The 27,709-nt window shown below is 36.3% G+C and overlaps 3 protein-coding genes and 1 long non-coding RNA gene across 4 annotated transcripts in view; 3 read left to right on the plus strand and 1 right to left on the minus strand.

The window, feature by feature from the left end:
* The first annotated feature begins 21 nt into the window (after positions 1–21).
* LOC135101905 (uncharacterized) lies at positions 22–10,164 on the plus strand. The gene is made up of 2 exons (XR_010269440.1): positions 22–160; positions 7,488–10,164. It is a non-coding gene; the product is annotated as an uncharacterized LOC135101905 (long non-coding RNA).
* Positions 3,869–25,957, minus strand: LOC135101901 (17S U2 SnRNP complex component HTATSF1-like). Its single transcript, XM_064006231.1, has 8 exons — positions 25,475–25,957; positions 23,870–24,906; positions 23,093–23,273; positions 19,906–20,108; positions 11,680–11,849; positions 9,159–9,345; positions 7,464–7,600; positions 3,869–5,590 (listed from the first exon to the last, which is right to left on the minus strand). Exons 2-8 carry the CDS (start codon positions 24,887–24,889, stop codon positions 5,506–5,508), a joined length of 1,983 nt encoding a protein of 660 aa, XP_063862301.1. The 5' UTR covers positions 24,890–24,906; positions 25,475–25,957; the 3' UTR covers positions 3,869–5,505.
* On the plus strand, positions 13,330–18,634 carry LOC135101904 (C-type Lectin CRL-like). The gene is made up of 3 exons (XM_064006238.1): positions 13,330–13,529; positions 15,175–15,390; positions 18,082–18,634. The coding sequence occupies exons 1-3, from the start codon at positions 13,478–13,480 to the stop codon at positions 18,342–18,344; spliced, it is 531 nt and encodes a 176-aa protein (XP_063862308.1). The 5' UTR covers positions 13,330–13,477; the 3' UTR covers positions 18,345–18,634.
* An 811-nt stretch (positions 25,958–26,768) lies between the features above and the next one.
* The window catches only part of LOC135101903 (uncharacterized), a 9,272-nt gene continuing 8,331 nt past the window's right edge, over positions 26,769–27,709 (plus strand). The window contains exon 1 of the mRNA XM_064006237.1: positions 26,769–26,847. Within this exon, the coding sequence (XP_063862307.1) occupies positions 26,784–26,847 (64 nt within the window). The 5' untranslated portion in view covers positions 26,769–26,783. The remainder of the gene's footprint in view (positions 26,848–27,709) is intronic.

Here is a 27,709-nt window from a genome sequence, read left to right on the forward strand (position 1 = left end):
CGGAGTAGAGGAGATGCCAAGGTCACGACAAAGTGACACTGTCACACACAGCACTGCACACTGTTGGCACGGTAATACCCCCGCTTTGGGTGTCTCACCAATGTCTGGTGCCACGTTACCCTTATCCACAGTGTCATTGTCCCACCTATCTTATCACACGGTAATTGTTTTGTTTTTTTGTTTTTGTTTTTTTAATATCAATTGCACGTTATTTGTATATCTTGGCATGAACATACTAGTAGTGCACGTTTACATCATATAAGGACTGACAAATATTACATGCCAATTCTGCTTGTTTTAAAGCATACGTAATATCCTTAAATCCTAATTGGTGTCCCGCCAAAAATGACAGGTTCAAGCAATCAATAACTCCTCAAATTATTTGTGGTAAAAACAATACACTATATGCCAACTCTCGCCATACATTAGCATTTTGTGAAGATATGAGTATTGTTGATTACAACGCAATCAGGCATTTCTAGGTTCTGTTTTCTTAACATCGTTGTAAGATTATACTATGAATGACCTTGACCGATGTCTTCGGAGTGACCTATACTGGCAGGGTGAGAGAGGACAGCGCCCATTTGGCGGATCAATAACCATGCAGTGCCTACCAAGTGTCCATGCCTGCAACATTCCTAGCATAGCTATGCTAATACAGTGAGTCGAACTTTGTAATAAATGTTAAATTTTTATACATTTCTTATCAAATGACATACATTTAGTTGCAAAATCAGACGCCAATCATTGGTATGAAGAATTCAAATCATCAAGGTCAGTAAGGACAAAGAGTACAGTAAATTCGGCTGATTCTGACTTCGGCTGAAAGAACTTGGATTAGTATATCTCGATCTTGCTGATAATATGTCAGCTATTACACTATCGATGAATCTTGTATGTGTGAGTATACACATAAATATTAACAGACATTTAGAATTCGGTCCACTTTTTGAACAAGCAGTCGTGCTCTCTCCCTGCATGATGCACATACAGCACCATATGTAAATACCTCACCGCCACCGGAAAGGTACTCTTGAGTCTTCAAAATCAAAATAATAATAAGGATAAATAAATAAATGTAACGAAAACTATTTGTTGGTGTTTTTTTTTTTTTTTCAGGCTTCTAAAGTTATCAGATGCATGCAATAACTTTTCTCCATGCATAACTATGTACCAATTAAAAGTAATTATAGGATGTTTGTTGCAAGAATAGGATGTGCTGGACACCTGCATAAGAAGATCGATCAGGTGTGCTACCCCCAAAAAATAAAATACAATAAAATAAAATAAAAAAATAAAATAAAATAAAAATATGAGAGAGAGAGAGAGAGAGAGAGAGAGAGAGAGAGAGAGAGAGAGAGAGAGAGAGAGAGAGAGAGAGAGAGAGAGAGAGAGAGAGAGAGAACAATAAGCAGAATAAAATAATAGCACCAGCAGCAGCAGCAGTAGCAACAACAACAACAACAACTAATAATAATAATAACAATAATAATAATAATAATAATAATAATAATAATAATAATGATAATAATAATAATAATAATAACGAAATTATATTACAAGAATTACTTAAATAAATAATAAATGTAAAGCGCATGAAACTCATGCGCTTTACATTTTTGGATGACTCACGGCTTGTTTCTCCCTATCATCCACTACCTGGCCTTAACCTTCAACAGTCTTATGGACCTGATGGGTTTCCTCCTATTGTTCTACATAACTGTTTGTCACCATCTATCTTTTCTTCCTGCTGAAAGTGCCTGAAAAGGGTGATTACTCTTACCATTCAAACTATCTACCAATGGATTTAATTTTGCTTTCTTACTAAAGTTTTTTCATCAATCCATAACAGAAAGACTTAAATATCTACAAATTCACAACCTTATATCTGATTGCCAGTATCGTGGGTGCTCTTCCAGCAATCTTGACCTTCCTCACTGAATCTTGGTCTGTCTCTTTGTAAGGATTTTGGTGAAACTTTCATTTATATCAAAAGCACTTGACACAATGCTTTAACTTACAAAGTACTCTCCTATGGCTTCTTTCCTTTTTGTAACTTCTCAACTTAAGTTTCCTTCCTTACCGTTTTATTGATCCTGTAGTAGATGGTCATTGTTCTCCTCCTAAGTGTATTAACACTGGTGTTCCTCATGATTCTGTTCTAGACATCCACTCTCTTTGGACTATTTTCCATAAATTTCCTAAATGAAATTCATTGGCCCATCCACTCCTTCACTAATGATACCACTCTGCATTGTTCCTCATCTTTTCCTAGATGTTCAACCCTTCAGGAACTGAATAATTCATGCAAGGAAGCCACAAAATGCCTGACTTCTGATCATTCTAAAATATATGATTGGGAAAGAGCAAACTTTGTGACATTGTGTCTCAAAAACTCAATTCCTCCATCTATCAACTCAATACAACCTTCCAGATAATTATCCCCTCTTCTTCAGTGACACTCAACTGTTCCCCTCCTCTGTATTTAATATCTTTAATCTGTTCTTTACTAAAAATTTAAACTGAAAACTTGATACCTCATCTTTTACTAAAACATCTATGAAATTAGGCATTCTGAGCAGTCTCCACTTCCTTTCCTCACCAACATAAATAGTAACTTGTACAGAGACCTTATAAAAGGCCACTTCATATAATGGGGAGCTCCACCCATACTGCTCTCTCTCGAAGGTGAAATCAAAAGCATTAAGTCTTAACAACTCTCTTTCTCAACTGTTGTTTTTGTACATACATCTCCCTACTCAAGATGTCTGCTGCACTTTGTTGCTGCATGTGCTGAATGTAAACTATTGTGTATTGTATATTACTATGTTTATGATGTGTGCTCCACTTGATTGCTACAATGTATCCTAATTGTACATATGCCTGCTTGTATATAGTATACATGAGGGTGATTTCTCTCTCTCTCTCTTCTTCTTCCAGCATCTGGTATATCCCAATATTCATTGCATGAATATGCAATGCAGGACAACAAAAGGTTTGTGAATTTGTTTATTTAGGGATCAGATACTATAATCTGCTTGGTTTGTTTATTTATCTGCTTGTATGATGTGTGTGTCATGGCTGTGTTTCCTGTTGAGTGTTGTGGCATGCTCTGCATTAATGGACTTATCTTGGTTTGTCCTGCAATGCATGAGTGTGTTGGTGCTGCTGTGTGGTATGTTTTCTTCTGTTGTGCATAACACTGGTGGCTCTTGGTATTGTTCAGTGCTACACATGCATGCTCTTAATGCACAAGTGTGTTGGTGTTGCCCTGTGCTTTATATGCTTTCTTTTAGTCATGACCTTTATGCAATCTTTTGTATGGTGTACCTAACGATGTGTTATCTCCTGCAGTGTATCACTGTGTCTGAGAGATATTTGTTAGTGTTGCCATGGTTTTTGGATGTAAAAGAGTAAGATTTTTGCTAACTTTTGTCTTTTACAGTAAATCTTTTAGAAAACTTTCTGAGGCTGTTACACTGTCTTCTGCAAAAATTAGAGTACAGTCTTAATGATAATAAGAACCATATATTTTTTTTTAACAACTGCCTCTGTGCACTATGTTGTTGTGGCACTAATGGTTATAAAATTAATAAACATGATCAGCTCTCCAATTTGGTAGATAATTCAAGATGTGGTTTATGGTCTAAGTGAATGGATTTTACAGTTGCAGTGCAATACCACAAAAGTTATTCATTATGCTATTTCAAGGAGTTCATTGAACCTTAATATGATTTTATGAAAATACATTCATGATATAATGAAGCACCAGTTTCTAATTAATGTTATCAGTTTTGTACTAAAGCAAGTTCTTTGCATGCAGATGGCATCTTTGCAATAAATGTCTGGTTTTATGAATACATACAGATAAAAGATTATGTATCTTTAATAGGAGAATAATTTCAAGATTAGAACAAAGGAACATCAGAAAATCTGACAGATAGTTGCGACTTAACCACACAAGGAAAAATATACATATGAACTACTTATCTGTGAGTTTCATTGCTCTGTGATAGTGCTCAGTTTTTACTTTTTTGCCTCTTGTATACCATGCCAAGATTCCCCTGATCCTTATTTCTACATTACTATATCAACTTAGACTGCAAATTCACCAACCATAGTAATATTCAGGAGCCAAACCATATGGTTTGGGGAATAGTGTATGACATGATAACTAACAGTTTCTTACTATACTCTGTCTCACATAAACTGGTGAAGGGAAGCCTTCCCTGCAGGAGGGTGGGGACACAGCATATCCTGTCCTTCAAAACCTGAGATTAGCTGGTGGAGAGTGGATGGTGTAGCTTTAGTTTGGATTAATTTTGATAACCATAAAGGTGTGGGTGAGGTGGTAATCTACTGATAATCCTCATCCAAACTCTCTCTCTCTCTCTCATTGTTTGAATGCAAAGTTTAGGTTGAGGCACCAAGAAAAACGTTCCATTTATTAATTGTCCATCATCCATACAGTTTCTTGCCATAGCAGTAAAACTTCCTTCACTCCTCCTATTCAGGCATCTTTCTTCACAAATATTAATAATCTGTCTTCCCTGCCTAATGACCTCTCCCACTTTCTATCATCCTTCACCCCTTGCATTAGTAAAAATGTGCTTGTACATGCAAAGTACTCAGACTCGGACTTGAGTTAAAGTATAAAACAGAGCATTTGTACTTATCCTTGGAGTCATGATACTTTAATGTAATTGTAATAGTAATTGAATACACCACCATCCATTCTTATCATTATTCCATAGATATTTTTTTTTATTTAAAAGTTGATGTTTCAGTTCTTACACACACACACACACACACACACATGTGGACAGGAGGAGGGAGATGAGGAAAGGTGGGCTTAGTATGTCAAGGTCAGGTCACGAATCCTCACGCGGTCACCTGTGTTTGATGGATCTGATTGATTTGCACTAAGGACTCTTGACCTATTCTTTCTTAACAGATGTGTTCATATTTTCATACTTAATGATGCACTGAAGTGACTTTACATTCCTTGCAATATTATGATGTTTAATTACAATGCATATAATAATACAAATTAAAGGAAGTAACTTAGACCTTTATCAAACAATTAGTCTTACAGTGGTGACTACAGTGGCCCAGATCAGATCCAAGCACAGCACGGTGAGCTCTCTCTTTGCCCCCGTCACTCACCTATTTCTCCTGCTGTGTATTTCACCACCTCCACTTGCTTTCTACATCATAATATTCCTGCTGATTCTTGTATCCAGTCTTGGTAAATTTATTTAGGGTGATATTGTGATGTTTCACTTGAAGCTTACAACTATATTCAAGGAAATATAAATGAAAGAGTGAGGTGCTGTCAAATTACCCATTTCCTTTCTGACCAGCCTATCTTGGATTCTGTCAACTAATCACCAGCCACTGTGTAGCTATGCCCTTCCTCTTGCTCCCACAGGAGGGGGGAGCAAGCTTTGCCAGTTTATGTGAGACAGAGTATACTGCAGTGTTTTTTGGTTCCATTCCCAGAAACTATTTACTAGCTGTTGCTTCTGTTTCCAGGAACTCATTCCACTTCCTAATTCTCTCTTCCCGCTCAGCAGCAGTCTCCTCAATCCTGTGGACAAAAACCATGTAAATTACAATGTATAATTTCCCTCTTTAAGCAAAGCAAGTTTCTGATTTTCAATTTCTTCATCACTATTCTCACTTGCATCAGTATACTTGCAGCCTTTTTTCTGACAGAAAACAGCTGCTCTAGCCTATATCAGTATAATCTGGAATTTCAAGAGTTTCCATTTTGACATTTTAAACTTTACCAGTAAATTTAACTCTACCCAATCATCAATTCTGACAGAAATTGCCAATTTTGATACTAAGATATGTGAAAACTTTAAAAATGCAGTGAGACATTGCTCTTTTCCCTTGTTTGTGGTCGTTTTGTGATAGTGCTGCCCCCTGGTGAACATGGTAATTAGTTTGACTTGCAGGACCAAGAGAATGATGAATGGCAGTTAATTTGACTTGCACAACTAAAAGACTCACAGGCAACTTATTGGAGTGAGGTTACTCCCTACCTATATGTCTGGTCATCACATCCCCGACCCACTTCCCATACTCTAGAATTTAGGTTCTGTAGGGGCATGAAAGTATAGTAGTTTGTATGATAACTATTTCTTCTTCTCCTTCCTTCCTGCAAACAGTAAAGCAAGCAGCATGTTGGCACCTTCTGTTTGCTCCCTGTTGGCAAAAAGAGCCTCTGACTCAGTCTAGCCCAGACTGAAGTTAACAATTTAGCACTTTTGGCATTAAATAGTATTTTTAATCTAGAATGATTTTTCTTTCAATTAAATGCATCACACATAGCTTAGGCTCTGTTGCATTTGCAAATTGCACCCACAGCATATAAAATTAACACCACCATATACCTTTAAACTGAATGCACTGCCGCCCCTGGGTGCCATGGACATTTTGGTTGAATATGTGCACTCTAGTGTTTGCTATGAAAGGCATGAAGCAGGGAGGAGGGTGGGGTACTTGCTATGTGTGATGAAGGTAAGCGAAAAAAAATGTGTTTTAGGAGTAAAGGTTAGATGTTTCACATCTAACCTGCATCACACACAGCTTAGGCTGACTACAATGTTAAGGTGGAGGGTCATGCCCATGAAAGGAAATCAAGAGTGTGTGTGAAGAGGCTAACATGTACACTATACATAATAAACTGCCCCACTCACTAACCTGTGCTTTTATCTTGGGATGCCACAGCACAAACACTGGAGTGCACATGCATATCCAAGATGGCCGCAGACCCCACGGATGGCAGTGCATTAAATTTAAAGTGTACGTTGGTGTTATTTCTTATGTGCTGAGGGTGCAATATGTGTATGGGAGAGGGCCTAAGTTATGTGTGATGCAGGCTAGATGTAAAACAAATTCAATGCTTTTTGTAACACCTCAATGCAAGGAGTTTGCTGTCCACATAATTATCAAGTGTGTTCTAATGCCCAATTTAACACAAACAATTTAAATACTAATAATTTTGAACTTTTGAAGTTTTGCCTAATGCCATCTAATGATTCAAGATGGCAACACTGGCTCAGACCCAATATAAGAAATTCTACTGGAATTAGATAAAAATATTAACTTGATCAGGTCACAAGCTTATGATGTAGATTCTAACATACTGGGCACCTGAGTACCCAGTATCAAGGAATTAAATGATTTTCCATATTGCATTCACAAAGAAGTCATAATGCCTGTGTGAGACACAATAGCATTATAGGTATTTTGCTATAAACACTATTACACACAATTATGCAACACTTCTAACCTTGGAATACATCAAAGATAAATACACTTCAGCTGTAATAATTTCCATTTCATTAGCCTTCGAGTCTGTGGTGGATGTCATTTCTCATCCAGAAACACGGTCACTTCACCATGGGGGCACTAAGTAAGATAAAGTTATAAAAAAATAATTAAAAACTCACTTGAACTTCTCCTTTCCATCCCAGGTGGTGACGTATAATGTGCGTCCTGCATACATCCGCTTATGAAGGGTGGCCACACACATATCTGCACTTTCTACTTCTTCAAATGTGACTTGAACCACACCTTCAGGATGCAGCTAAGGAAGAGATGATTGCTGGTGAGATTAAAGATTACCATGTATATACAAGCACTTTTAATTTTCCCTTGTATTACTAAATATCAATGGATATGAATTAAAAAAAATGGTATTTATTCCCTAAATTTGCAGTATTTTTGGCATCTTTGAGCAATTGTGTATTATTCATTTATGTATTATTTTTATTTATGTGTCATTGCGTATCATATATTTATGCACAATGTAGAGGTGAATTGTGATTTTAGTACATTGGATTTACAATACTTTAAATTAAGAATTACATTATTTTGTCATTTTTCTGATTTATATATGTAATCTTTTTGTTAGTGTTATTATTTTGTCATGAATGAAGGCTGATGAAGGGGAAAAGAGTGGAGAAGAAATGCTTACTAAAATGCTACTTCCAAAAATTAGTGCAACATGAGAAAAAAAAAAAAAGTTAGCTGATTAATTAAGTTCTGAAGATGTTCAGATGATATTTCTCTATTGAGATATTTCAAATCACAGGAAGGAGGAAAAAGGAAAAAGGAAAAAGTAAACTCTGGAACTCCCTGCCTGCTTCTGTATTTCCACCTTCCTATGACTTGAATTCCTTCAAGAGGGAGGTTTCAAGACACTTATTCATCAATTTTTGACTACTGCTTTGACCCTTTTATGGGACTGGCATTTCAGTGGGCATTTTTTTTATTGGATTTTTGTTGCCCTTGGCCAGTGTCCTTCCTGCATAATAAAAAAAAAAGTTCCAGAGTTTGTCAGCTTGAGGGATGACAGAGTGAAGATAGGTGGAGAGCATACAAATGAGAATAAAATAGAAATTCCAGTTCCATACTGTAAACATCTTGCTGATTTTGTGCCATAATGTCTGAAGCAGGTTATTCAGGTCAAGGGCTTCCCAGTCAACAACTGGGATAACTGGATAACTGGGATTTACTCTTACAAATTTATTATAATTCCACCTTTGTGTTGTTATTTAAGATTATCAATAAATAAAAAGAGAAAGTTAGCTTCTTTAACAGCATTTACAGTATAGTTACTGAATATGGATGGCACAAGGGTTGAAATTAAATGTTTCTTTTATGTAACTGTTGTTCTTCATTTTGAAGTGCACTAATGATAACTTCATAAAAGCTACTTTAGCAAGAGGTAAGATGTGAAACTTCTAGTTGAGATTTTTAAAAAGGGTTAGCCCAAGTAAATTCAATATAAAGAAAGGAAATAGTTGAGTGCTACTGAAGCACTAACCTAACCTAGGCAGTACTTATAGAGAAAAAGGAAAGAAGCTTATTTAATAAAATGGTGTGAAAAGAGACCAATACTGTCTTCACTTCACAGGATATTTTAACATTAAATCTTCTAACTGTGAGCCAATTATGTTTACCACTTGACTGCTAAGTTGCATGGAAAAATATACTTGATTTATGTCTTTATATTCATATAATTTGGATGAATGAAAAATACTCCATGATAGCCAGAAAGATGACAGTAAAAGTAAATCTATTCAACACCAGCTTATACATATTATTAATAAATAAACACTGCAGAAAAACATTGATCTTACATCAAACAGTTCCAACTTCTTTATTTTGCCAAAGTTTGAAGCCTGGCTCCTCATGGCTTCTTTGTGATCTAGGATTTTGTCCATGGCAACTTCAAACTCCTTTGGATCAAACACATTGCGGATCACAACTGTGTTCTCCCATTTCTTCCTCTGTCCCCTCATAGGCTCTGGTCGCCAATCAAATAACCTGCAAAAATAAGTACAGAACAGTTATACCTGGAAGACTTTGCATGAAATCTACTATAGCAGGGGACTGTTTCAGTGAATGCTTCTTGGGAAGGTGAGCAGTTTCAGCAGAATTGAAAATTTGGATAACTGGGATTTACTCTTACAAATTTATTATAATTCCACCTTTGTGTTGTTATTTAAGATTATCAATAAATAAAAAGAGAAGTTAGCTTCTTTAACAGCATTTACAGTATAGTTACTGAATTTAATAATAATGTCATGTCACTGTATCATGATGGAGCAAAAAACTAAAAACAGTGGAACCTCGGTTCATGAACTTAATCCATTCCATGACTCGGTTTGTGAACCAAGATCTTTGCCTAACAAAACAATTTTTCTTACTGAAATGAATGTAAATACAGTTAATTTGTTCCAGCCTCAGAAACATTGCATTTTTTTCCCATTTTTAAAAGTGTTATTTTTCTGTTAAAGAACAAACCAATGTGACTAGCCTATTCACAAATTATTGCCTCAGTAGCACTATCTCCAGCCAGCTGCTTTTCATTCATCCACACTAACAACAGTTTTTTTTTTTTTTTTCACTCTTTCTATCACATTAGGCCTGTGCTTTAGCCCTGGAGCTCATTTCCTGGCATGTTATTTCAGTGACCTATTTTCAAAGAATCCATACCTGTACTATGTACCTTTATAAATCTGTTCAATATGCATATATGTATCTAAATATGTCCACACATGTATATATATGAGTATATCTGTATATAGTACTTCAGTGTATATTTATGTAAATGTTTGTGGAAACTATAAATTTCTGAAAAGATAATTAGATGAACATATTTTCTCTCCAGCACAACATATCTGGCAAATTTTATCCCTAACTAGGTTAAAAGCTTATCTGAGCAGATGACAGAGTAAGTGGGTTGGCTCAACCTTGAGATTATAGATTATTACAGGTGTGGCAGGAGTGGCTGCAGCCAAGCCTTCTTGCTAAACTGACATCAATGTGAATAGTGGCAATGGTAGATGCCCCATGGTAGGTATGATTCATGACCTGACAGTATACAAGTCTCAGGCACTAATATTTCAATGAACTTCATACTGTAATCCAAGATGTCTCAAACATATTGTGTTCTGTACACTAATATTTCAATGAACTTCATAATGTAATCCGAGATGTCTTAAACAAATTGTGTTCTAGTGTACACAGACCTGCATGATGGGATAATCATAACACCATTCACATGTACAGATTGCAATGAGAGGCAGAGATTAAGCAGTTAAAATGACTTACCTGAGAAATGATTGGCCTGTGCAAGGAAGAAATGGTGAAAATAATGAAGATCTGGTAAATAAGTAATAAAGAATGAGATGTGGAGTGGATGTGTGGCTCAAACAACACCCAAAGGTGATCTGATCAAATGAAGAAGAATGGCACAAAGATATGATTATGATATATAAGTATGTGAGTATAGTAGAAGCAGTGGGTGCAAGAGTGTGATATTCTATGAAAAGTGAGGACAGTAACAGAATATGTGTAAGAGATGGTGAAAGGAGAATGAGAGGGTCAGAGTGGGCAAGATAGGAATGCAAGATTAGATGGGAATGTATTGCCTCAAACCAGGAACCACCCACTTGTTTAGTCACAAACTAGGGCACAACTAGAACATATTGTGTATATTGAAATACTGAACAACTGAACTGGAAGCTCAAATAAATCTGACCTTTGGGAGAAAGCTCCCAAAACAAATCCAGGACCTGAGTATTGAAAGACCAGCACATTACTCATCAAACAATAAGATGCACCCCATGACCAAGTGGGATGTGTGGCTCCTGTGTCTGTCATTACAGAAACTCTTCTATTATAGCTATCCCCTTAGGGAAATTATTGGTAACAGGCCTCAAAATAAAAGAATGAGAAAAAAGTAAAAAAATCTAAATTACACACTCAAGATAACAACAATGATTCTCTTTTCTTGTTCAAACTCCACTCTCTGTCTTTCTTCATGCATATCAATTGCAATTTCTCAAGAACAATGGAGCTTGTGGATATGGATTCTTTGTTTATGATTTCCATTGCTTACATTACAATATTTGGAATGAACAGTAAATAAATAACATAAAATGCCCAGTTCTGACAGATCATGCAGACAACACTTCACAGAATGAATATTAGGCTGAATGGTTTGAGACACGTTTATATGATCACTCACTGATCACATATAAATGGTTAAGAATTAATTAAAAAGATTGCATTAGTTTCATCCTAAAAGATGCAAATAACATTATTTCAACATAAAAAGTAAGACAATCATGAAGACAATATAAAAAAACTTACTTTTCCTGCTTTTTCTTCAGCCTTTCGAGCTCTTTTTTTCCTTTTTTGCGAGGCTTGAGTTTGGGGTTATATTCACCTTTCTGTTGGAATTTGGCCTGCTCCACATGTATCTTCATATTCCCAACTTGATAGCCATCTAGAATCTGCTCGGCCAGTTTCACTGATTCCACCTGCAAGTTATGGATATTGTTCATGTATTATCATCATTTAGCTAAAAGCCACTAATCTGAGAAATAACTCCTTTCTCCACTTCATTACATCCCCTTGAAGCATTGGAGAAGACTGACAGAGAAAATCTCTCTCTCTTTCCTTCTCCCTTTCACAAGAAAAACATTGACAAAGACTTACAAGTGAATAATATGCCATATATAATTCACTAGAGCCTTGAAAGGAACATATAATTCAATTCAATGAGTACAAATTACATGTCTGTCAATATATATTTATTGAACTCTTAAAAATAACTAGTTCAACCTAACGTATTTGCAAAATGGTGTAGCTAATTGAAGTGAAAATGTATTCCATACTATACTAAACTTGCTTCACTAAAAGGAGAAGAAAAAGAAAGACAAAAACCAGATTACTTTTTTTATATCTGAAATATTATGAGATTAAGCACTATCAGGTTAGAATGAACTCCACTGCTAACAGTACAAAATTACAGTTTTCCCTAAAGTTTGAATGTCCACATTTTACAAGACACCTTGATGAAAATTTCAAAAGGGTTTAAAAACATACCATGTACTCACATTCATATTGTTCTTTTTTTTTTCTTTTTAATCAATCATCTCATTCTATTTCACAAGCCTTAATGGACTTGTTGAAGTCATCAGTATGTCATTTTATTGAGACTACACTGTTGCAACTTTTTCCATTCAACAGAGTAGTGAAGTAATGATGTTCCACTTTAGATAGCAAATCCATTAACCAGAGTGCTTGGAACTGGAGGTGTTCCAGATTTCACATTTTACTACATTGATAAGCTGTTTCCTGGATAAACAAAGACCAACATTCCACTTTATAACAAAATGTTGAATACCATGAGATTACATGGCAAAACAAAATATTTAGGTAAAATTAACCAAAAATGTGAGATCCCAAATAGCATGCAACACACACCAAAAAAGAACTTGGAAAATGTTATGAGAAACCATGGGCAAAACTTAAATAGTGTACTATCTGAATAGCAAATATATTACCTACAATGCATACTTTAATTTTGTGAAGCTAATAATTATTTTGAGTGATATAACAGTTTTACAGATATTATCTGGTTAATGCAACAGTCTTCAAGGTAGTCACATGAACTTCATATAAGTGTGGAAGTTCATAAGAATTCATTCAGTGGAGATGCTCATATTTTCAAAGCAGAACAGTACTATACATAAATTACAATATAAAATGTTCCTGTTAAGCTGGTAAATAAACTTGAATAAAATACCAGTTTTAAAGGAAATTGAGAAAATTATTAGTGACCTTAATCAGTAAACACTTACAAAAAATATCACAGCACAGCACTTGTCTGCAATCTTATCAACCTGAAGATGCGACACTTGGGATGCCATTGCTGATAAATTGTATCAAGTCTTTTACCTCATTAAAATGTTAAATTTTCTATGGAAGTGTTGTGATCTCCATAAAATCCCCCCACCAAAAAAAATGTCATACACATATAAATTTCAGTATAGAATACAAGTGACACTGCTACATGTACACAAACTTAAGTGTACCAAGCAACTCAAATTGTCCTCATCTGTCCACTGTCCACTCCTGAGAACAGATTACTCCAGTGTGAATCATGAAGGCTTCTACAATCCCAGTCCTGCTTTTAATCCTTCTGGCTACTAGAGGTCAGCTGTTTTGAAATCTGTATTTACTTGAAAGTTGCTGAAATGAATTTTGTTCAGTTTAAAAGCAAAAAATGACAATGAATGAAAAAAAATAGTGATAATCAGTTGGACAAGAAGATGGAATCTGTCACGATTTCTTTAGTCCACTATTTATCATTGTTCTTCTGCTGTAGTTGAAATAACATAATTTTAGTTCATAACAAGTGTTCCTACAGACTATTAATTCAACATAATTTAATTTCCAGTTTGTGACAATATGGTAAAAAAAATAAAAATAAATAAAATAAAGCTGTTTGACTTTGTCAAAGTCCAAATCACTCTTGTGAGTTTATATTCTTTCTGCATACCACATTATGTTCAATTATTACAATGCTGCCACCCTCATATAAACTATGGTTTTTGTTTTATGTGCATTTAACCTCAAACCTTTGAATCTCATGTTCTTTCTGCATCTTCTAAGTTTAGCTTTTGCTTTAATCTCACAAACTTTAATCATCACAAACTGATGACTAGCTTTAATATCTTTAGATGTTTCCTGTCTCTTTTGAACACTGCATAGTTGTCTGTTGTAAGAATGTTTTATATTTTCATTGTCATCTAGTTCTGTCAGTTTTCACACACTGCTCAACTATAACATTTCAATTTCAACTTTACATTTTTTTAGTCACTTTGAAAAAGTTTGGCACACATACTACATATGTCTGATAAGTATATCTGGATCTAATCTTACCTCAGTAAATTTCTCTTCTAGCTCAATAGAAAACTCTACAATACCCTACCTCATTTCCATCTCTTCTCCTTTTAAAAAAACAAACCTATTTTTTCTCTTTCACAGCAGTATCAACTTCACACTGCCATTTTGTAACCTTGTGTCTTAATGGGTACTTATCCAATCATATCATTCAACCATGGTCTATATTTTATTTTGCTTATTGTTATTAGACCTTTTTTTTTTTACCTTAATCATTTCACTTTATTGCATATAATTTCACCTTATTCATTGTTCAAACCACAGAACAAGATGAAATGGACACTTGGAGAAACCTATGGAAGATAAACAATGAAAACCCAAATGTGACACTGGCCCTGCATTCCAGGTTAAAGGATATTAAGCATCACAGGCTCAAAGGCAATGAGATGGTGATCAGCAGTGAGGTCATGCACAGCTGTAGTGTGTGCACCCACCTTTACCTTAGATGGTCAGCACCCCCAAAGGTGGCACCAAAAGGTTTTTTGAGTGAGACCTTTGCAGAGGCTCATGCCTTTCCCTAGAACTTCCTGGTGCAAACACTGTCAAAGATATGATTGAAAGGCAACACATGGGTATTTTTCAGTCATTCAGCAACAGATTGAAAAATGGTCAGCTTCTGGCAGGACTTGAACTCATCACTGAGATCACTACTTTCAAGCACTGACTACTTGGCCACTGCTTACCCATGCTAAACTGTCTTCATGTTTATGGTTTGAACAAAATCATGAAGTTTCCTGGTTTTGGATTAAGTAGTTTTTTTGCATCCTTTTACTACCAATTTAAATCTCATCAGCTAATTTACACTTGTGCATAACACAGACATACAGGTACATGCCTTGTTTAAGCATTTTAACCATTATGTAATAAAACCATTCAATCAATCTTTTCCAACAGGCAAAGTCTATGGCCAGGCACGAGTCCAATATAGGCGTTATGCATGTCCTCCAGACTTTATCCACCTAGGCCACAGATGTTACTACTTCAGTAGTGAAATGGCCACATGGCATAGTGCTCACTTCTTATGCAAGGATCTTGGCAGCCAAATGGCTGCCTTAGAAACAAGGTGGGAGGATAACAATATCCGATCCTACCTCAATCGCTCAGAGTTTGGTAAGATGCACTACTTTACAATTTTTTCTAACATTTATATATGAGGGGTCTTCAATGAGTTCACGGCCTAACATTGGAGGGGAGACAGAAGCCCGCTATGACTGGAACATGTTCGTACATGTTCCAACAAGTAATGGACAGGCTAGCATCCTCTCATTGTTTTATATTTAGTTCAACTGTTACTTTTTGTGAGTGAGGATGACACCTTCCAGCAAAATGAGTGAAGTTGAACAGCAAGCTGAAATAAAGTTTTCCATGATTCAAGAGAAAGCATTACAGTTGATTCATGAAGAGTTGAGCACAGCACTAGGAGACAGTGTCCTATCCTATTCCAGTGTCAAATGTTGGCTGCTTTCTTCAAGCAGGGCTGAGACTCATGTGACGATGATCCCCAAAATGGTGGTCCATCAATTGCAGTCACCAAGGAAACTATGGCCATGATGGAAAGCATGGTCATGGATAATGGCTGAATTTTAGTGCAATAAACTGCTTCTCAACTGGGGATCAGTAATGCACCTGTTGCTACCTTCTTGCATGATCACTTCAACTTTTTCAAGGGGTCTGCCTGATGGGTCACAAGAATGCTGATGCATGAGTAGAAGAGAAACCAAATAATGACTTCAATGGAGATGCTGACCCTTGCGAGAGCAGATCTGGATGGATTCATGGCTCAAATGGTAACCTAGGATGAAATGTTAGTTCCTCACTTTCATCTGGAAACCAAAGCCAAATATAAGCAATGGAAGCATCCTTTCTCTCCAATGCCACAAAAATTTAAAATCATGAAGTCATCCCAGAAAGTCATGACAGTGTTGTGGGCCCTTGAAAGGATCCTTCTTATGGACATCTTGGATCATGGTCCATTAACAGACCATACTATGCTGATCTACTAAGGAAGCTTCAGGAGGCTCTACTTGAGAAATGCCAAGGGAAAGTGACCTGAGGTGTTCTCTTGCAGAAAAATGCTCCTGCACACAAGAGCATAGTTGCCATGAACAAAGCGGTGTTCTGTAGTTTCAAATTGGTGCCCCATTCTCCTTATTTCCTCAGTCTGGCACTCTCGGACTTTCACTTTTCCCGCACATGAAGAAGCAGCTCTGGGGTGTCTCTTTCGCTGATGACAAGGAGACCAAGGAGGACGTCAAGGAGGTTTTGGAAGGATTTAACCCACCATTCTTCAGGGACAGATTTTCACAGCTGAAGATGAGACTGGAGGAGTGCATCACATTCAAAGGTGATTACATTGAAAAATGAAAGAAAAAAAAAAAGTAAGTTGAGTGAACCTTTGGTCTATTTTTGCTCCTTCTGGGTTAGACCAAGAACTCATTGAACACCCCTTGTACTGTAAGTTACATTTAAGTAAAAAGAAAAAAATGTCATGGTCATAAGAGGATATTAAGTTCATATATTCTTTTTATTTGAGATTTATACCAAAAATTTAATTCCAACTAATGACTCATTGTTATTATTTTTCATCACATACTTATTGCAACAATATACAGTGATATGACTGCATTTAAGGAGAGTGGCTGCTTCATTTAGAAAATCCTTATCAATGATTCTATTGACATGAAAATTCTAAGTGAAGTCAAGATCACTAAATAGATATATGCTTCAGTTCAAAAGTATCCTTACCTCTACCATTTTTATCCCAGTTCCTCTAACTCTCCTACAGGTTTGATTGTACAGTTGTATACTTTACAAGCAGGAAAGGTTACACTAAGGTCTTTGGTGTAACAACTAAATTTTTGCTGAAACAAGATTTTATTTGTTCAGAATAAATATTTTCTTTAAGAGATAAAAAATACAAATAAAATAATTTCATGATTTTTTATGCTGCAGTTTTTCTTTTTCAATATTCCATAATATGAAAATAATGTTATCATGTAGTAAATGAGTCTTTGTTTTACTAAAATCAATGCATAAATAACAGGAGATATATTTCAAAGTGAAAAATTTGATTCTGAAAAATGGCCTATTAAGTTTAGAATGCTTTCAAGACAGCTTTCTAGATCTAAAAGTTGGTTTCTTTATGTCACAGATGTATTTCTCTATCCTCTTTTCACATAAAAACAAGTATTTACATTTTTTCTTTGTGTTGAAAATTCAATGTAATTTAAGGGCATACCATACCTATATTGGTTTGGCGAGCTACAAACAATTATTGAAACTAGTAACCCTGTGATTGTTGTCACTGTACTTGCATTTTTGTTTGCATTTTCATTAACACATAATCTGTTGCTCACTCACAGAAAATGTGTAGTTTCTGAGTTAAAGATATGTCAGCTCCATATGGCCTATAAATATATAGTTTTTAGCTAGTAACTTTTGATAGTGGAACATATTTGGAATTTCCCTAATCTTTAAGATTTCCTGGTAAATAATTCATCATTTTGTGGTGAATAGAAATGGCTTTATCTGCCAATTGGGCCTCACTGCCATGAAAGTATGAGACAAATAGACTGACCTTAGCCCTGTTAGAAATCTAGATTACTGATTATTAAGTGATCAAATAAAAATTACGTTTAACATGCCATATTTATGCGTACAGATTTGTGAGACTTCTGAGTATAATAGCATGAATCATTAATACTAGAGTTGATGGTCTAATGGTCTAATTGCATAAAATTAATACTTCGGTACCAGGTAAATTGAACTGTGTCTAATTCTAATATTCATTGTTGTCACCAGCTCCTCTTAATAGATGGGTGGGAGGGATTTACAACTGGTCTCGCAGAAAGTGGAAGTGGGCACCATCAGCTACAGTGATGTCTTACAATGGCTTCCTCACTCAACAATTTCCTCGCTCTTCCCGCTGGCAGTGTGTCTACCTTTCCCCAAGGCTTGATTATCGTTGGAACCACCAATTCTGCACCACCTCTATGCATTATCTCTGTGAGACCAGTGAGGTTAGGATTTCACATGTTAATGACTCAACAATGAACAATGAGTAAAAATGGAGTTTTCTTGGATATAAGCAGTTTTTCTGATATGCAAAAAAAATTACATTTCTGGAGTGTGGGCTGTTTTGTAAGTTTTTAATATGAAGTAAAGAGAGTGAACAATATTTTCATCTCCTATACTTTCTCTTCAGAAATCCAGCAACTGACCACTGAGATTTTCCCTTCTCAGTTTCTATTCAAATATATATTAAATAAAACACACAAGTCCAACACTAGCCATGTAGTTACAGTGAATATGAAAGTAAGCAGTGTACAAATTAATAAATTATCCATTTTACTAAGTAATGTGTGTATGTATGCTTCCCTTTACAAGATGGTGTTTGGTCTTATATAAAACATCCATAAGACATCTGAGCACAGAGAAAAAGGAAACTTAGAGAAATAATGGAGTGCAGATGTTCAGAAGGAATACTATACTACATAAAATATCATGTATCAAGAAAAGCTGCGGGATGTATTAATTAAACACAAAGTACTGATCTGCATACCTTACAAACATGGGCTACTTGACTTTCTATTCTCATAATTACTCAGCAAGGTCTGGGTAGCCTAAATAGATTGAAACTTCCAGAAAGGCATGTTCAGCTAAATGAACAACTGTAGCAGGAAATAAATAAAGAAACTAAGACATTCCTGTCTAGCTAATGAGGCTTAAGGCTGGCGATATATTTCCTCTAGGTTTCTGCAGTTGCAATTTTTATTTGGTAGAGAACAAGGAAATGGATATTCCACCTAAATTTGCCTATTCCTCCTTTTCTTTTCTGGCCACATGAATATGTATGACTGGTCCTCATATCTACAGAGGTGGGTACCTGTCTGTTCCCATGTTGCTCTGCTACTAATGAAATTATATTTTGAGTAACACAGTAATTACATTCTTTTAACAATGGAGAGACATCCCATGGCAGGCTTCCTGGGGGACTCTTGTATTCAATAGTATTTCTGTAAATGTTACACAGTCTCTAGTCACTAGGTGTTTCAAATGCTCCCACACCTTCTTAGTGACCTGCTCATAACAAATATAACCAGAGAGAAAGGTGACTCCATAACCAACAAGTTACTTCTATTAATCTCTCAGTCAAGACTCTCCCATAGACTTTATGTGGCACATGAAGTAAACTTATCCCCTATAACTATTACACTCATTCCTACAACCTTTACCTTCAAATAGAGGTATAATAATTGTCTTTTTCCCTTCATCTGATATTACTTGTCTCCATGCCAGTTAACATAAAAGAAGCACCTATATCTGCATCTGCATCGGATTTACCACATCTGACATCACCAAACTTAGAGCAGAACTATACTGTAGGAGAGGAAGACCACTTGAAAGACAGAAGGATTGGGTAGAGGAGAGTAACAGAGAAGAGATACTACCAGAGGCAAGGCACTTTAACAAGCAAGAAGGAATTATTAGCACAAGAAGAGATGAAAGCTCTTCTGCCAAGGCCATCCTTCTGGGATGCTGAGGCTTCAACAGATATAGATAAAAGAATAAGAATACAGTATGAAAAGAACTCAAAAGACAATCAAATACTGGATGAACACTTACCTTAATGTAAGTACAGAGGGCATCTCCTTTGAAGTTGCCTTCTTCATCTTTGTATAGTTTTACTTTGGGTCTGGAAGTTTGTTCATCAAGCATGATCATGCCACATTTCTGCATCAGCGTAACAAATGAATTCTCAGTCATGGAGTCTGGTAGGTTGCTAACATATACCTTGGTATTACGGGTCTCATCCATCTGGAACCAAGCTGTTGAATTGGTAATAATTAAAACATGATACTTATTAGCTTTAACTCTGTTTGCTTTCATGCTATCCATGATAAAGAGTGCTCTCACAAAAGAGTACATTAGCCTTTTATCTCCTGGAAGTAGCAACCTATATTTCTGCCTAAAATCATGCCAAATCTGTCCTTCAACTTGGCAAAATTCCTACATCAATAGAAAATGTCAACAGCTCTCAAATTCTAATTCCTCTCAAGACTTCTGCCATCTCTTCTGTCATTAAAGCTGAATTCTTTGCTCAGATCTTTGCTAAAAACTCAACACTGGATAATTCTGGGTTTATTCCTCTTTCATCACAAGTTTCTGACAGTTTCATGCCTGGCATCATGGTGATGTTTTTTATCTCCTCTCTGGCCTTAATCCTTAGAAGGTTCTTGGACCAGACAGAGTACCTCCTATCATTATCAGAAATTGTGCTTCAGTGCTCACATCTTGTGTGGTTAAAGTCTTCCACCTCTGCCTATCCACATCTACCTTTCCTTCCTATTGGAAGTTTACTTACATTCAACCTATTCCTAAAAAAGAAAGACCACTCCAATCCCTCAAATTAACATCCTATTGCTATGATTTATGTCCATGTAAAGTCTTTGAATCTGTTCTTAATAATATGATTGAAACATCAATCCACTCACAACATTCTCTCTGACTTTAATTCTTCCAATATCCACTTGATATAATTTTCTAGACAACTAATCTTCTGGCTTTCCTTACTGAGTCTTGGTCATCCTCTTTTAGAGATTTTGGTGAAACTTTTGCTGTTGCCTTGGACATATCAAAAGCTTTTGATAGAGTCTGGCACAAAGCTTTGATTTCCAAACTACCCTCCTATGGTTTCTATCCTTCTCTCTGTAACTTCATCTCAAGTTTCCTTTCTGACCATTCTATTGCTGCTGTGGTAGACGGTCACTCTTCTTCTCCTAAATCTATTAACAGTGGTGTTCCTCAGGGTTCTGTCCTGTCACCCACTCTCTTCTTATTATTCATTAATGATCTTCTAAAGCAAACTTCTTGTCCTATCCACTCCTACGCTGATGATACCACCCTGCACTTTTCCACGTCTTTTCATAGACGTCCAACACTTCAGGAGATAAACATATCACACAGGGAAGCCACAGAACGCTTGACTTCTGAGCTTTCTAAAATTTCTGATTGGGGCAGAGCAAACTTGGTATTGTTCAATGCCTCAAAAACTCAATTCCTCCATATATCAACTCGACACAACATTCCAGACAACTATCCCCTCTTCTTCAATGACATTCAATTGTCCCCCTCTTCTACATTGAACATCCTTGGTCTGTCCTTTACTTATAATCTGAACTGGAAACTTCACATCTCATCTCTAGCTAAAACAGCTTCTATGAACTTAGGTGTTCTGAGATGTCTCCGCCAGTTTTTCTCACCCCCCCAGCTGCTAACTCTGTACAAGGGCCTTATCCGTCCATGTATGGAGTATGCTTCACATGTCTGGGGAGGTTCCACTCATACTGCTCTTCTAGACAGGGTGGAATCAAAAGCTTTTCGTCTCATCAACTCCTCTCCTCTAACTGACTGTCTTCAGCCTCTCTCTCACCGCTGCAATGTTGCATATCTAGCTGTCTTCTACCGCTATTTTCATGCTAACTGCTCTTCTGATCTTGCTAACTGCATGCCTCCCCTCCTTCTGCGGCCTCGCTGCACAAGACTTTCTTCTTTCTCTCACCCCTATTCTGTCCACCTCTCTAATGCAAGAGTTAACCAGTATTCTCAATCATTCATCCCTTTCTCTGGTAAACTCTTGAACTCCCTGGCTGCTTCTGTATTTCCACCTTCCTATGACTTGAATTCCTTCAAGAGGGAGGTTTCAAGACACTTATTCATCAATTTTTGACCACTGCTTTGACCCTTTTATGGGACTGGCATTTCAATGGGCATTTTTTTTTATTAGATTTTTGTTGCCCTTGGCCAGTGTCCTTCCGACATAAAAAAAAAAAAAATCCTTCTTCTTTGATGGCACAACTTTCTCCCTCTTCCACATTAAACATTGTTGATATGTTCTTCACTAAAACTGAACAAGAAATTTGATCTCTTTTCTTCTCAAAACATTTTTTAAGAAGCTGGGTGTCTTGTGTTGTCTGCCAGTTTTTTCCCCTCACAGTTGCTCACTCTACACAGGAACCTTAATCATCCCTGTATAGAGCATGCCTTTCATATATGGAGGGAATCCACTAATACAGCTGTTCTTGACAGGGTAATCAAAAGTTTTTATCTCATCAGTGTTCCCCCTCTGACTGACTCACTTCAACTTCTCTTACTTTGCTACAGAGTTGCATCTTTTGCCATATTTTCCCATCATTTTCATGCTGACTGCTCTTCTAAACTTCCCAACTGCATGTTTCCCCTCACTCCTATAACATCACTGCACAAGACTTTCTACTTACTTTTACCACTATTCTGTCCAACTACTTAATGCAAGAGTTAACCAGTAACTTCATTCTTTGATCTCTTTTACTGAACTCTCTAAACCTGACCTTATTTAAGAGAGAACTTTCAAGGCCTGGTGATGTACATAAAACCTGAGGAAGTAGTATGTGCAAACAGTTCACTAAAATTTAATTATCAATCCATTAAAAACATCAATTCCCCATCTGTCTTTACATCTTTCTTCTTTTCCTGTCATTCCTTCTCCCATGATCAAACTCATCAATCAATACCTCACTGATATTGTTTACATTTCAGTTGTCATATCCTCTAAGATATTCCAGGGAGAAAGCAGAAAGTATCCATGTAAGTTTTTTTTTTCTTTTCTCAAGTTATATGCTATACATAATCAAGTTTTCCAGAAAATGTCAATACCTAATTGGGCATTAATACTTTCACAGCATCACTAACTTGAACTAAGCTCATTTGTTGGATACTGCCTTACACAATGAATCACTGACATTATAATACATGGTGAAAATTGTGTACATACTTAGCTTTTTCTTCGTTGCTTTTGCCTTTTCATTCTCTAGTTTCTGTTTCAGTTCCTCTGCTGCTTTTGCTTCTTCTTCTTCTTCATTTTCATCATCAAATTTCAGTGGATTCTCATTTACTGTTCCATCAGGATTGAACCCATAACTCAGCTGGTAAGTTGCCATGAAATCTTCATCAAGCTGTGAGAGAGAATCTAACTCACTAAAAATGTATACTATAATCTATTCATTGGAAGCTGAATTATGCAAGCTGTGTGAATTTACATAAATTTGTAGGCTAAGCACTGATTGGCTACTGCCATAAATTCATAATTTAGTGATCTTTATTGCTTTGGTATGTTCTACATTTTGTTAAAATTATAGTGTTTTTATCATATGAATAACATGATATAATAATAAACATAAAGAACTGATAAAGAAAATACATTAATGAATGCATTGTTGTCATCATCTACTTGAGTTTGGCAACACTACTGACCTACTCAGGAGTAAAGTAAAATTGGGCATGCATCAGTAATTTTGAAACATTCCTCCATATTATGGAGCAAGTTCCTTTGGAACTGAAATGGATTCCTGCAATATGCTTTTCTTTTAGAATATAAAATAAAAATCAAGGAAATAGCTATCAGTTACATAAAAAGTTCCTTTTTTTTTTCTCAGCAGAGAAAGACAAATCTAGTGTAAAAAAAATTAAGGAAGACATCTGGTTTTTACTTTTGATATTGAAATCATGATAGTCACTTAATACCTGAAAACAATAAAAATAATCTACATACCTTAGGGAACCATGCTCGCCTCTCAGTGTCCCATTCATAAACCACCTTATCAACTGGGTCCACTTTTGTGTAGGTTGTACCATCATAGCTGATATTGGGATCCTCCTTAGCCCCTGGAGGCACAAGACCACCTCCAGATTCTCCATCTGAGTCATCCTCATCAGTGTCAAACTCTTCCTCATCAATCAAAGGTCTTTTCTTTTTCAATTTTCCTTCATACTTCTCCCACTTGTTGTTTTCTTTGTCTAATCTATACACAACTCCTGACACATTATCCCTATAGAATGTTGAATCTCCCTGACAAAAGTACCACTTAGAAGACTCAGAAGATAGCACATTGTCTTTCTCAGCCCAAGGCTTCCACTCATTTTTTTCATTTAAGTAAAATACATTCCCTTCACGATCTTGACACAAATACTGGTCATCAGCGTAGTAGTAAGTTCTCCCTTCACTATCAGTTGTTGTAGTATATTCACCTTTATGTTCAGTGTTTGTGTCACTCTGTATGCCATCCACTACTTGGCAGTCAGTTACAGTAGGTTCACCAGCTTGTTCAAAGTTATTTTCAGTTTCCATATCCATAGTCACCTCAATCCATTCCTCAACATTTTTGTCATATCTGTACCTCTTTCCAGAAAATTTGTCAGAATAATAATACTGGCCACTAATTAGCTCATAGTCATAGGCATTTTCTCCATCTTCAGTAGAGGATTCAAGAGATATTTTTTCTTCCACATTTTCCTTGAGATTAGAGGTTCTACTTGCATCACTGCCATTTTCTGACATCTTTTCTACTTCATCATTTTTTTCAGTCATCTCTTCAAAATTTTCATCTTTGTCTGTTTCGGTAGTTTTTTGAGTAGGATCTGCATCATTTAATTTGCTTCCTTCAGTAACAGTTTTCCCTGATGAATTGGGTAACTGAGCTTGAACCTCTAGTGTGTCACATGACATCTGGTCTTCCTCACTCACGTACCTTGTATTCATCCCTTCTGAATGTGGACAATTCTCATCTGCCATTGTAAGTACATCAAAACCTGAGGAAGATTAATTTCGAAATTATTACATAAATTCATCAAGTTGACAAATTAAAAATTAAAAGTAGTTACAAATACTGATTATGAGAACTATAAATACTAATCACAACATATCAGTTCAATAGAGTGTAGATGGTTCACTTTCTTATGCTCACTGTAGTCCCACTCACTGCGTCATATGGGTCATGGTACTCGTGGCTAGTTGTAGGCAAAAAGAAGCATGAATTTTATTGTTTCATAGCTTTTACGCTTTATCCGATTACTACATTTTATTTATTTTTTTTTTACCTTGTTTTGAATTTTTGTAATTATAGGTTTGTTAATAATGAATTGCAAACAATATCTAGGATGTGTGTATTTTAATATCTTAAATCTTTTAAATTTTTATTTTTCAACTACTACATTTAACTTTTAATTTTCTTTCTTAAACTTGCAGTTTTACGTCTTTGTGTTAATAATGGATTGCAATTTCTTGGATGTGTGAATTGGGGCGAACCACTTCTTTTACCCCTCACCTGTATATTTATGTACAGTTTCTTCATTAATGTCCACGTGATATGAAACTTACCGTTGTTGAGGAGTTCAGCTAAGGGTTGTGTGTCTAGTGGGCAGACGGGAATCGAAAACGTTTAAGGATGAAACGATTTTAGGATGTGGTCTTGTTCCTGGAGATGTGATCAAGCCGTGTAGGCTGCGGTGCCACAGGCTCTGGTGTCCTAAAGATGCTAGCAGCAAGTAGGTCTGCCGATCAGATGCGTTGCCCTGTTCTCTGGAAGCACATCTCGGTGATAGAGTGTGCCAGTATGTCTGTAGCCGAGAGATACGAAGCTTTCGCCTTTGTAACGGGATGTTTGTTGACTGATGAATTATACGCTAGGTTTTGCAACGGCGTCCCCGGTGAGCACGAGTTTCCTTGATTTTGTTTCGAGGAAATATCATGTGTGTAGCTACCACATCCTATGATATACACAAAAAAGTCCTACTGCCTTTTATTTATTCAATAGCACGGTAGTAGCAGCACTATAGCAAAGAAGTAGCAAGATACTGAACTGCAATATTACACAATCACCAACAGAACATAACACAATAAATGATGATCACAAACATTACAGTCCGAAGCAAAAGATAAAAGTCACGCATATAGCTACCTAAATCCATCAGAGATTATACGTAGGCAATACTGAGTAAATATCACAAATCACGGTAATTAAGAAGGGTCACGCTGCTCTATTTTTTTTTTTTTTCGGCTCCTATCACGTACGATGTTGGGGACTTAGTTGGGAAGCTGGGTTTTCGGGTGGGAAAAGGTAAAATAGGGCCAAATACCGCGTCTTACCACAAAAAAATATAATAATAATGATAATAATAATAATAATAATAATAATAATAATAATAATAATAATAATAACAATAATAATAATAATAATAATAAAACACGATATTATTATCAACAACATTGGATTCACTCTCTCTACATGACAGATTAACTCATGGGGATGTTCATGACATTGTACCCAAGTTGAGAGACTATAGACAAAATATAAGGAGCTGAGAAGTAATGGGTTACTTTTGAGAAAAACGATGTTAAAGTAGGGGGACAGTTTTAACCATAGTCTGTAACCAAAATACTAGCTAAAATTATACCAATGGAAACTTTTGAAACACAAAATGTTTACTTTACTTTATTTTCATGATTTTTCGATTCATATATGCATTTTCAAAAACACCTTAAAACGCTAAAGGAAAAAAAATCAAAATTTTGACCCTGAAGCAATTTGGCACGACACCAGCGCTAACTAAAAAAAAAAAAAAAATGGCGGATTTCCAGGTTACGACCTTTTACTTCTCAGCTCCTTAAATTCTTCAATCACTTCAGGATGTCGACGATCTGTTGCTGGCACAAGGTAGCCAATGGAAGCGTAACCGCCAAGACCGCGAGAGGTTTGTGATTGTTATTCATTGTGTTGTGTTCTGTTGGTGATTGTGTAATATTGCGGTTCAATATCTTGCTACTACTTTGCTCCCATTTGAATGGATGTAAATCGACTCGCGAGTTTTCTGCGAGGGTGGAAGGTAACCTCGACCCGCGTGGGAACAGCGGCAGGAGGAAAACTGCGTGGTTCTCTGTGACTGTAACGCCTCCATTGACTTACCGTCGTGATTTGAACCGTAAAGACAGGTTTACACGGGGATGTTTTTTCACCCGGCTGCTTACAGCCACTCGGAGCAGCCGGCAGGTTTCACCAGAAAGCATTCACACAGTGGAGAGCAGCCGCTGGCCCACTAGCCTGTTGCATAAAAAAATAAACAATCAAGATGGAGTCCTCCTCCTTCGAGCTAGTTGCTATAATTGCAATTTTGCTGTGCTCGAAGAAAAAGCAAATGAAGAAATGACTGTGGAGTCGTTCCTGGTGTATATATAGCCTTGCAGGCTGTAGTGCTCATGATGCCTTCTGTTCGGTACACACATGCTGGGCCGTTGGCTTACTCATTGACGATGTAAACAAACTAAGGAGTTTTAGTCTATGAAACAAACCAATTCCGCATCTATTTTCCATTTTTTATAAATAAATGAATATTTATTTATTGTATATAATGGTACAGTCAATGGTTATTACTAAAACACTCCAACAATATTATTCCTATTTTCAGTTTTATATTGATAGTTGTCCTCGACCGACAGAGCGGTTTCCCGGCTTCTGCAGCAATTCAACAAATCCTGTCTGCATTTCGCTCCCGGCTGCACAAACCCGGCTGCAAGCAGCCAGGAATTGCCCCGTGTAAACTCCCCCTTAAAGTGGGG

This window comes from Scylla paramamosain, chromosome 7 (assembly GCF_035594125.1).
Source record: "Scylla paramamosain isolate STU-SP2022 chromosome 7, ASM3559412v1, whole genome shotgun sequence".
Classification (NCBI taxonomy): Eukaryota; Metazoa; Arthropoda; class Malacostraca; order Decapoda; family Portunidae; genus Scylla; species Scylla paramamosain.

Coding starts and splice junctions, on each gene's coding strand:
- LOC135101904 (XM_064006238.1), top strand. CDS start 13,478: ATGAAGGCTTCTACAATCCCAGTCCTGCTTTTAATCCTTCTGGCTACT. Junction 13,530..15,174: donor AATCCTTCTGGCTACTAGAG/GTCAGCTGTTTT, acceptor CTTTTCCAACAG/GCAAAGTCTATGGCCAGGCA. Junction 15,391..18,081: donor CCTCAATCGCTCAGAGTTTG/GTAAGATGCACT, acceptor TGTTGTCACCAG/CTCCTCTTAATAGATGGGTG.
- LOC135101901 (XM_064006231.1), bottom strand. CDS start 24,889: ATGGCAGATGAGAATTGTCCACATTCAGAAGGGATGAATACAAGGTAC. Junction 9,346..11,679: donor CTGAAGAAAAAGCAGGAAAA/GTAAGTTTTTTT, acceptor TTATTTTTGCAG/GTTATTTGATTGGCGACCAG. Junction 5,591..7,463: donor GATGGAAAGGAGAAGTTCAA/GTGAGTTTTTAA, acceptor TTTTGTCCACAG/GATTGAGGAGACTGCTGCTG.